Here is a 10,701-nt window from a genome sequence, read left to right as displayed (position 1 = left end):
CAGGAAGAGGACACAGGCAGAATTCTGACCAGCTGTCCAGACTCTTCTTTGTTTACACCCCACCTCCAGTCATTTCTTCCATGAGGAAAGCATTAACACTGATTTCTACTCTCCAGCTGAGGTACAGCACATGCAATCAAGAGTACTATTTTGCACATGCTTCACCCAAAAATTTCTTAGTGTGATTGCTAATGCTCTCTAGGACAGAAGTGTGGGGCTTCTTGTCTTGGTTCCTCATGACCAGGTAGCAGGTGACATACCTTCAAAAAAAAACTTCCCCCCACACACAAACTCGTGTATTTTGGGAACAGTCATTAATTTCTCTGTAAAAACTCAACCCCCCACCCTCTTGCCTTCCATAAGCAAGAACCTAAACAAACACTCACGCACAGAGTATATTCCAGAACACATGTATACACTTTCTTACTTGTCAAAGAAGACATTCTGTATATAGTCAGGTCCTGGGAGGGTATCTGAACTTGTCTGGAAAGAATCACTCTGCTTAAGAACATCTCTCAAGGCCAATGGCAGAAAGGTAGGAGCCCAGTTAACACAGACACTCCACAACAATTACAAGTTGATTCCAAAGGGTTTCAGTGCCGGTGCATGTGAGCAGATGCAGTGAGTTTGTGTTCACTAAACACTTCACAGGTGAGTAGAGTAAGCAGAACATCTAGGAACTGTGGAACATGCTCAAAGCTTTTTAAAAAGCACAACACTATTTGCACGAAGTTCTGTATAGGGCTAAGAGCATCCACAGCAGGATGGCTTAATGAATCAAATAATAGTCATGCCAGCTAAAGAGTTCCATGCAAAACAGGACTGACCATTCACAGAGAGGAGGAGAAACCTCTACCCCAAATCACGCGCTGTGGGAAGAGCCCCAAAGGGAACTACTGCACTGCTGAGCAGGTCAGGAACGTGGGTGGGGAAGAAGGGAAGCCATGGTGGAATTAGAGGTATGAAAGTTGATCACAGAGGTAGGAGAGAGAAGTGACATAGCATGGATGAACAGAAGAGTGGGAAAAGAAAGTTCTTAATCTCACATAAGTACTCCTCTCCAGTTCTTCAAGAAGCAAATTAACAAAGTGAGTGGGGTCTGCCTCAATCATTTTCCAGTGGAAGGGGATGCCTCCTCTCACATAGGAGAGTTCTTGCAAGTAAGACAGGACTGAAAATGCCACTGGTAACAGAGGGGTTAACCACTCCTCCTGCAGCCTAGCAGGAGCTGGCCCGGCATCCTTCCCTATCCCTTTAATCGTATCTGATACAGATGCAAGGCTGGGGAGGGGAGTCCGGCAGGGAACAAAGAAGCCATTTAAAAAAAAATAAAAAAAAGGACAAGAAAACGACCCTGCGCTCCATGCCAGACGCCAAAACGATTGCACAAAGGCACCATTTCAGGGCTGAAATTTCACCGCACCAACGTGATTAAAGGATTCCATGGAGGGTGGGGGGAAAAGGCTGAAGGCCACAGTGCTGCAAATTAACCTTTTCTTGGTAAGGATGGCCTGGACCAGGAAGCATTTGTATTCTTCATAGTCAACCCCCTTCATGCACCTGCAAACATCTCCACATCCCCTTTGACCTGTCATTTCACCCAGGGACCCATTCAGCTGTCGCATGATCGCCTCCGAAACCAGCCTGTCCTGTGCACACCAAGAGAGGAAGGAGAGACTGGTGCTTTTACAGGGACAGGTAAGGGAATTACATTCATGGTTGGTTACATGAGCCGAGTTCCCAGGCAGGTGGGTGTAAACTCCCTTTGGGACACAGATGCTCACATGCAGGCACTGACCACGCATACAGCATGGAGAATGATCACTTTATATATAGGCACAAGCTTTAACACAAACTAGCTGGAAATATTCTTTCTGGACTGGTGTAAAGAAAAAAATAATATAAGGCAGAAACCATAGGTGAGGTGCACCTTCCTCCTTCTTTTTAAAAATAGAAAACAAAACCTCTGAGAGCTGTTTTTAGTAAGATAATTGAGAAGGATTTGGTGTGTTCTGCCCAATCTCAGATCTTCTTCAGGCACAGAAAGAACCTTGAAGCACACAGTTCAAGAAATGAAAACTAGGTAGCAGCTGGCTGGAAGCCCTTGCAGATTGTAAGGCATCCACCCAACTCTTGACTCGAGCACGTTACCTCCCGGCACATCAGAGGCGAGAGTGCAAGGTACCTGAAGGGGACAGATGACTGATCTTTCATCACAACACAGATCAAAGGAACTCTAGGATTTAGCTACCATTGTGCCACCATAAGAACCACCAGGGCATGTACAACTGAGATGGCTGGTCCATCCCCAGGACCTCAGTTCCACCGTGTGTCAGAGAACGGCTGCACCAAGAGCAAGTGCAACAACAACCCACACCTGCCGAGCTGGTGGGACGGCGAGTGGCGGCCGCGCTTCCGGCTGGGGCAGTGCCACTGAAAGGGGATCCCCACTTCTGATAAGCAGCGAGGGAGCACGGAAACAATAGGTAGCTTGATGAGAGCTGCTCTACGATACTCCTGAGAAGCCCCACAGTCAGCACTGGCCAAAGAGGAAATTGGGGGTTTCCACAGCAACCTGCTCAGGGCACAAAGGCCCAACTGTCTAGGGGAAGCAATGGAGGTGTCTCAGCACTCCCATTTTAAGAAGGGACAGCAGTGGAAGGCTGGAATCTTTCTAAAGCCAAAGTACCTGCCAGAGCATTTCTGTACAGCGGGAGTTTAAATCAGTCCTGTAACCAGGGAGGAGCAGTGCTAGAGGAGGGAGTTACTGCAGACTTTAGCCTAGCTAAAAGACAAGGCTTTCAACAGGGCAAGAAAGCTGAAGAAACAGCATTGCACTTGGCTCCCTAATCTTACTAATATAGCACATGACACACAGAGAAAAAAATAGTACCCAAATTGGTGGAGACAGCTAAGAAAGTCATCTCTCAGGCATGTAGGACTGAGGTGAAAGAGAAAGTCAGAGGGGAAAAAACCCCAAATACATTTAATTTAATATAATTTAAAATAGGGAGATTTAGAATTTATTTACACAAATACTAACCAAAATTAGAAACATCCCTGGAAAACAAAAAATGAAAACAATGGCTGGAATCTGATCAGTCTGTGATAATTAACTCATCCACACCCCAGTCTTCATAGCTCCCATCTGGAAGGTAACGACGGATGATTATGGGGATCTTGCGTGCTCTGAAGGGAAGAGAGAGATGAACAGAAATGTCAGAATCTCCACTGTATCACTTCAGCAGGCAATGGAAGTGAGGTGCTTGGCAGCTTCAATAAGATCATCAGATTAAACTGAGAGCTGTGTAGCACCAGTGATTTGATATATAGCAAAATCCCAACAACCTTCTGTCATTTGTAGATGCAAAGCACTCAGCACCCTCAGACTATGAACACCAAAGACCTCTCAGACCTTTGCTGCTACTGCAGGAATTGAGCCTTGTGGTCTGAACACACTAAAAGACAACACCAAGCATCTAACATGGATATAGGGGGAAAATATAAATCGAGGGACTTGAAGAACAAATCTACTTTTTGTTTGATGCGAGGTTTTTTCCCACATGACACTAAAAAGGTGGCAGAATTCTGAGAACTTCCAGGACAAACTGGTATTTACAGAGGAATTTGCATCCTGAGAGCATCAGTTACATTTTAAGGATACATGAAACAGCGACCATTCAGGTACCAAAACCTGTTACAGCTGGGGTGGAGCACAGCACCTGCTACCAGTGCTTCTGATTAGAGAGCAACAAAATGCTGAACACAATTTAACTTCATGAAAGTAGATTTAAGTCAGCAAAGCATAATCAGTCTGGAATCCAGCCAGGGCATCAGGTTTCAACTGTATCAGACCTGAAAAGTAACACAACTTCTTTACATTCAGGGAGGTTGTTTTTCCAGTAGTAAAGTAACTCCCTGATGCCAAGAATTACAACTGAATTTTGGCACAGAACAGGATGCACCACCCTGACTCACTTTCCAGAGCTCACACGCAGGCAGTGACCGGAAGCAACTCAGTCTGAGCCTGGAGATCTGACAGGAATATGGCCTAAGGAGCTTCTGGCAATGGCAAAGGGAGTTGTAGTAGATATAAAATCTGCAAGAGCAGCTTCAGTGCATTGAGAAACTGGGAAAGCAGGGGGACAATTCCGTTCAGGGACAGGGGCCTAATCACTAACAGGGTCCAGTTGCTTGAAAGATACCTGCATGTGACCTAGGTCATGCAGGAAAACTGTGGGACAGCAGGGAGGTCTGCTGTGGCAACGTGGGCCTGCAAGTGGTCATCCAAAAGCTGCCTCTGCTACAGCCAGAAAGGATTTGTTTAACCTTCTGTAAGCAGGGGGAAAGCACAAGAAGCCAAGCATGCAAGGGTGCAGGAAATGAACATTCTCACCAGCCTGACCCTTATTTTAATTTTTGCCAGCACTCCATTTGAACACAGGTCTGTTCAGATGGCTGCTTCTAAACAATTCCATTTGGGGAATGAAATTGATTCCAGAAAGATGAGGACCTTGCAATCCCATCACAGAAACAAAGAACGCTGGGGCTGTGAAGTAGAAGAGATCCAGAGCACTCCTAATCATCAGTATTTGCAGGAGCAACTAGGATGGGAGAGAGCAGCTGTGGAGAAACTCCAAGGTGAAAGAAGGAAAAGGCAACTATAGTGCTCACTGTTACTGAGGAAAGACAAGGCTGTCTTAGAATAAACTGCTAAATGCCGGGATGAGGAGAGGACTGCTGGCTTTATGGAAATCGGTACAAAATCCATTACTTACTTGAGTTCTTTCATGGCAATGAGCAAGGGGTCTGTCTCTCCTTCCAGCTCCACCATCACAGGGGCACACATCCTAGGAAGAACATCAACAGGCACTTGAGCAAAAATGCAGAGAGGGAAGCGGGAAAGCTAAACACCTGCCTACATGTGTCACCTCCACTACAGCCAATAAAGCAGGAGGGTGGGACACCTTCCTGGCAAAACTGATTTGCTCTGTCGTGCACTTCAGGAAGGAAATTCCCCCAGATGGTTACAGACCAAACTTTTACTTGAATGTTCTTCTTGTCCCATTGCTCAGGCTCTGCTAACCAGCTCGTGCTCAAGGAGTGGTCAAATCCACACTCTCCTAGTCACCCTCTGCTGTATTTAAACATTTAGAAAAGAGTGGTTCTAAAATTAATCCAATGAAAAGGGTGGAACTGCTGTAAAATGAGCAGGCCTCCTACAGCTCCAACACATCTCTTACATTCTCACTTGCTCACAGGTTCCAGGCCTTGATGAGGGGAAGAGAGGGGCTGCATTTACAATGTGTTTTACCTCCTGGAAGAAAAAACTGATCATTTTGCATAGGATTGTGACTACACCCATCCACTGGACAGTGGTGGCAGGGAAAGCTCACGCCATGTGTGGGTGAGGCCATGGGGGCTGCTGCTGGTCTAGGTTCAGCACTGAGGGCAGAAGATGCAGGTGAAGCAGAACCAGGTGCCAGAATGTTTTGGATTGAAGGCCTGGCACGGGCCCACCTCATCTTCCCCCATTCCTCTTGCCTTTCACCAGCTCAAAGAACGTGCACAAAGCAGCTTCACAGGCTGTGCAAAGAACAGCTTGGCTGCCTGGGAACTTCTCAATGATGCACAAGAGAAGCCTCATTTTGAAGGTGGATATAACCAAGATGAAACTCAAACCCTTGCCACTGTCTAACAATCTCGCTCAAAAGGTAGTTTTTCAAAAAGCATAACACTTTTTTATATTTACTATTAAAACAAGTCTAAAAAGGCAAATGGATTAAGAGCAGCCAGCCCTGACAGCACTTAAAGTAAGTTTAAAATGTTATTATCTATTATAAATAAGGCCTTATTATTGCAAATACTTTAAAAAACTTACAGCTTCCCACAATGCAACTGCACTTCAAACAGATTTCGGGTTGGTTTCTCCACTCCCAATTCTTACAGCCCTGTGGTATTAACTCAAGCTGTTTTGAAGCATCTCTCCCTCCACCATTAGCTTTTACAAACCAGTTATGAACTTTCCAGTCCATGCTGGCTCTCTTAGAAAAGACAGAAACCAGAACTGTCTTGTCCCATTCCCTAGTAATTTTGCCTGTGACCTAGGAAAACTCATTGTGGCTACTAAATGCTCCCTCTTTATGCACAAATAGCACAGGTTCAGGCAAGGAGAGACACAGACACTTCAGGTTCAACTAAGAGCTGCATGGTCCTGTGCACCACTGTTGACCAAGAGGGTGCAAATCTCATGCAAGCTCAGCAGTCATGCAAAGGATTCAGGAGATCTGGGAATTTTTAAGGGAACAGAAAAGCATTTTTCAGTGAAAAGGGAGGCGCAGCTGTGGCAATGCTGGGGACACAGTGAGCAATACTCACGCTATCTGGAGGGCACGAGTGCCCAGGACTCTGGCTCGCTCGTACTTGGTCATGTAGGGGGTCGTGATCCGCTTCTGGTTTGCCTGCTGCCGCTCTCCCGAGGGCAGAATCTCCACGTTCTCCTGTCCCTCCTGGTGGAAACAGACCCGCGCAGCTGCTCAGCCGCACCCGCCACCGAGGCCCTGAGGTGTCGGGGGAGCCCCTGAGGCCTCCCCAACCACAGCAGCCGCCCAGCCCAGCCGCGACACTACCCTGCGGGCCCGGCAGGGCCTGTCCGGGCCGGCCAGCGCGGCGGCCCAAGGAGCACCCACCTCCTCCGCGTTCTCCAGGTCCTCCAGACCCTCATCCTCCTCCACATCGTCGAAGTCATCCCCGTCAAAGCTGCGGGAGAGACACGCGCGTCGCACTTCGGGCCGGGCCGCCTCCCCCCGACCCACGCCACCGCCACAAGACGCGACACACCGCCGCCTCGCCCTCCCCCGCTCGGCCGCCCCGCTCTCACTTGTCCTCGTTGTCGGACATGTTGCCCGCCCGGCGCCCCCTCACCCGCACTTCCGGGAGCCACTTCCGGGCGTGCCGTGACGCTACCGGAAGTTATCCTGCGCCGTTGCCGTGGCGACCGCCGCCGCTTCCCCCGCCCGGCCGCCTCCCGTGGCGATGGAGGTGGCGAGGACCGCGGCCCGCGGCGAGTGCTCGGCGGCGGGCAGGCCGGCCCGGTACAGCCCAGGCACCCGGGAGCTGCTGAGAGGTAACAGCGGAGCGGGGCCGGGGCCGGGCCCGGCTTCTCGGGGCGCTGGGGTCCGGCCGGCCGTGCCTCGCCCCGAAGTGGAGCGTCCCACCGCGGGCCGACAACCGAGCGGGCCCGTCGCTGGTGTCGCCGCCCCGGCTGGAGTCTCCCAAACCCGCATTTTCCTCTTCAGGTTGGGGTTGTGAGCGGGGATGGCCGCAGGGCGGGTTCCGCAGCCCGGCTCTGCTGCCTCTTCACCGACATGTCATGTTTTCCAGCGATGATGGAGGAGTTGCAGATGACCCACTCTCAGAAGCGATACCTGATGGACTATGTGAAACGTGAGTGAGGCCCCCTGGCTCTCCTGCCCGCTGGTGTGCTGTGGTGAGGAGCTTTTGCATCTCGGCTTGAGACGGGGGCATTCGCCCACAGCCTGCTCGGATGGGCAAGTGCTTTAAAACAGCAGCGCAGCAGCTGCTGACACATGGGGACAAACGAGGGCGAGGTGTCCCCACGGGTCAGCCAGGTAACAAGACGCAACGGTGTGGCTTAAACCACAGCCTATCTCGTGCCCAGTGACCAGGGTGAGACATCTGTGGCACTAGAGTCTTCGTTTGTGATGCTACTATGGATCAACAGGTAGATCTCCTGGCAATGGCCCAGATCCATCCATCCAGAGCCCCCTCTGTCTGATTTGCTGTTATTTTTGGTTCGTCCCCCAGGAGGAGATGCCCTGCCCGTTCAGAGATTCCCTCCATCTGGCAAACAGCCAGCACCTGCTTCCTACACAGCAGCCTGTCAGCCCCACAAGCTTCCAGCTAGACCGCTTCTCCGACCTGCCAAGGTCTGCCAGGCAGGAGATGCCTACACCCGCGAGAAGTTCAAGCCACAGCCCACACGTAAGTCAGCAAACATTGCTGATAAATACATGCTGCTGCCTGCAGCCTCTCTTCCCCTTGTGCCCATCCGCTGCCTCAGTCTCAGTAGTGGCAGTGTATCTGAATTGCTCCACGTCCTTACGCTCTCAGTCTTCAAAGATGCTTTAGAAATGGATCTCTGAGGGAACATCTGCTGTAAGTGCTCGCTGACTTCTGCCCACCGGCTCAGTGGGTGACAGGTGATAGGGACCTGCACAGTCCTTGAGTAAGAACGGATCACTACATGCTCCTAGCACATAAATGTGAACCAAACCTCTGATGTTGGTTTGGTGGGCTCTGGACGCCCGTGTGGTGCTTGCACATAGTCCAGGGTTGGACTGACATTAATGTAACCCTTCCTCTGGCACAGTTAGCAGGGAAGCAGTGTGATCAGGCTCCTCCGTGAGGAGACATGCTGATAATAATTTTTTTTCCTTTGGCATTCACAGGAGATTTGGAAAAGGAGAAGAGAAGACTTCAAAACATCTTAGCAACAGGGAAGGATGCGGTGGAGGACGAGGTGGAGCAGGTGCTCGTTCAGAAAAAAGAAGAGGAGGTAGCTGAGCCTGATCGGTTTGAAGAATGTATGTCTTCATGTCCCCAGGAGGGAGGCAGGCAGGAAGCCTGGGAAGCCAGCTCCCCCCTAGGGCTGGGGCGGCAGGCTGTGTTGCTAGTAACCTGAAGCCCATTACAGGAGGAGGCACAAAGCCCAGTTTCCAAGAGAAAGGACTTGCTGCTGTGATGCTGTAATCCAGCCATCCTCACAGAGCTTATCCTGCCGAGGTTTGCTGGCAGGTAGCTCTCTGGGCTGCCCACACAAAATGCACCCTGCTGGCAGGGGAATAGCCTAGGGATGTGCAGGGATACCTGGGAAGCCAAGCTCAGGTACTGCTGGTCCTTTTCCCAGCAAGCATGACTCAACACAGACCAGGTCACTTGAGAGCCTGACCACAGTTTGGGCCATTCCACTCCAGGATCACAGCAGTTATACTAGCAAAGCTTAAATGTCGAGCAAAATTTTAAGCAGTGAAAGACTTTGGCTTGCAGAGTATACTGGGATAGCAAAACCTTGCCTAATACCTCTCTGTGCTTGAATCTTCAGTGTGTGTGTGTACACCCCTGCCAGCCCTTTGCCAGCTGGAGTAGCACAAAGATGGGCAGTGCTAGCATAAAGTGTACAGAAGAGGTGCTTTGGTCCCTGCTGCAGGGAGCCAGTGCAGCTGGTTTCACATATGCTTGGTAGCCTCCAACAGTTGTCACAAGCTGAGTGTTATCCTTGACACATCTGTGACAGGATTTGGATCAGCTGGCTGCAGGTCTGTGCTGCAAAGCGGCAGCTGATGATCCATGCCTGGTCTTGGATGGTTGCAGGCACTGGGTGATGTGTGTCAACTAATGACCTCAACAGCAGGTTCTGTCTCCATCCACAGACTGGTTAAATTGCCCACGAGCAAAAGAGAATTGTCTGCACAAAGAAAACTAGAAAACTACTGTTCCTGGGAGTTGGAAGTAGTAAGAAGTTGGACAGAAGGGACATTTCCCATTATGTAAGGGACTACTGAGGTATTGTGATGACATGTTGAGCAAGATGAGTGTTACAGCAGATTTCCCCCTGCCCTGGTGGCATTGCTGTTCAAGCAGAGCTAGGAGATTGGGGGTTCAGATCTAGACAGAAATGTGTTTTCTTGCCTTTTGGCCGCATGCTGTTTCCACAGTTCTTTCTCTTATCCATCAGTGATGAATGAAATTCAAGAGAGGAGGGAATTCCTGGCAGAGATGGAAGCTCTAGGACAGGGCAGGAAGTATCAAGGGATTGTCCTCACTGAAATCTCACAGGTATGCAAGAGCATTGGCTGAACAGTGCATGGAGGGAATCCCATGTGTCAGAGATCATAAAGCAGAATCTTCTCTGGTATCTGAGCAGGGAAGAGGGCAGAGAGCTGCTTCCCTTCATGGCACAGCTCAGGCATTAATTTGGGGAACAGTGGATAGAGGTTTTTCAGCTTTCTTTCCATCTCTGCATGAGAAACTTAATCAGGGAAATAGAGTTTTTGTATTTGAGATTGGGAAAAGAAGAAAAAAAAGCTGCTGGCTTTCTCCCTGCTCAGCTCTCCCCCTTTGTACTTTGCAGAAACTGCATGAGATGGAGATCATTGACAAGAAGAGAAGTGAGGAAATGAGAAAGATCATGACAAAAGCCTTCCCTGTTGGGAACAAATCCAATCTCCAAGACTAGGCCAAGGGCAAAACACAAGTGCAATTTGTTCCCACCTACTCTTCCCAGTCTCTCAGCATCGAAGGCTGGTCTGTGTCTGTTTCCAAAGAGGGGGCAGCACCATCTGTTGCCTGAAACTAGAAGGCAGGACCAATTTGTACATAAACAGCAGCAGAAGTTGTAAAATCCTTCCCACACACTGGATCCCTTCTTGCTCAATAATATTAAAGACATAAAAACACATAGCAACAGCTACCAAAACATGACAAAGTAGAGCCTTCTTTTGCCTATGCAGTGCCTCAGAGTACAGCAATCCATCCACAGAAATGTCATTCTTTCTCATCTACCCAGAGGTGAAGGTTTCTCATGACAGCATGATGGTAACACACGCTGCCACCCACACCTGTAACCTTCTCACTCCTGGCCCTGTGACTCTGGGAATGTCACTGCAGGAAGATGCAACT

The 10,701-nt window shown here is 49.6% G+C and overlaps 2 protein-coding genes across 2 annotated transcripts; one reads left to right on the top strand and one right to left on the bottom strand.

The window, feature by feature from the left end:
• Nucleotides 1-2,959: 2,959 nt before the first annotated feature.
• Nucleotides 2,960-6,985, bottom strand: POLR2F (RNA polymerase II, I and III subunit F). The gene is made up of 5 exons (XM_048302609.1): nt 6,881-6,985; nt 6,690-6,759; nt 6,379-6,509; nt 4,779-4,850; nt 2,960-3,189 (listed from the first exon to the last, which is right to left on the bottom strand). The coding sequence occupies exons 1-5, from the start codon at nt 6,898-6,900 to the stop codon at nt 3,099-3,101; spliced, it is 384 nt and encodes a 127-aa protein (XP_048158566.1). The 5' UTR covers nt 6,901-6,985; the 3' UTR covers nt 2,960-3,098.
• A 26-nt stretch (nt 6,986-7,011) lies between these two features.
• C4H22orf23 (chromosome 4 C22orf23 homolog) lies at nt 7,012-10,503 on the top strand. The gene is made up of 6 exons (XM_048302608.1): nt 7,012-7,126; nt 7,384-7,446; nt 7,828-8,004; nt 8,472-8,606; nt 9,758-9,858; nt 10,154-10,503. The coding sequence occupies exons 1-6, from the start codon at nt 7,036-7,038 to the stop codon at nt 10,256-10,258; spliced, it is 672 nt and encodes a 223-aa protein (XP_048158565.1). The 5' UTR covers nt 7,012-7,035; the 3' UTR covers nt 10,259-10,503.
• The last annotated feature ends 198 nt before the right edge of the window (nt 10,504-10,701 follow it).

This window comes from Corvus hawaiiensis, chromosome 4, assembly GCF_020740725.1.
Source record: "Corvus hawaiiensis isolate bCorHaw1 chromosome 4, bCorHaw1.pri.cur, whole genome shotgun sequence".
In the NCBI taxonomy this organism is placed as follows: domain Eukaryota; kingdom Metazoa; phylum Chordata; class Aves; order Passeriformes; family Corvidae; genus Corvus; species Corvus hawaiiensis.
This window is presented reverse-complemented; position numbering and strand designations above follow the sequence as displayed.

Excerpts from the sequence above, each read along its gene's own strand:
- C4H22orf23 (XM_048302608.1), top strand. The coding sequence starts at position 7,036 with ATGGAGGTGGCGAGGACCGCGGCCCGCGGCGAGTGCTCGGCGGCGGGC. Across the intron at positions 7,447-7,827 it reads CCTGATGGACTATGTGAAAC|GAGGAGATGCCCTGCCCGTT; the intron begins GTGAGTGAGGCC and ends TTCGTCCCCCAG. Across the intron at positions 8,005-8,471 it reads GTTCAAGCCACAGCCCACAC|GAGATTTGGAAAAGGAGAAG; the intron begins GTAAGTCAGCAA and ends TGGCATTCACAG.
- POLR2F (XM_048302609.1), bottom strand. The coding sequence starts at position 6,900 with ATGTCCGACAACGAGGACAA. Across the intron at positions 6,510-6,689 it reads ACCTGGAGAACGCGGAGGAG|GAGGGACAGGAGAACGTGGA; the intron begins GTGGGTGCTCCT and ends TGTTTCCACCAG. Across the intron at positions 3,190-4,778 it reads ATTGCCATGAAAGAACTCAA|AGCACGCAAGATCCCCATAA; the intron begins GTAAGTAATGGA and ends TCTTCCCTTCAG.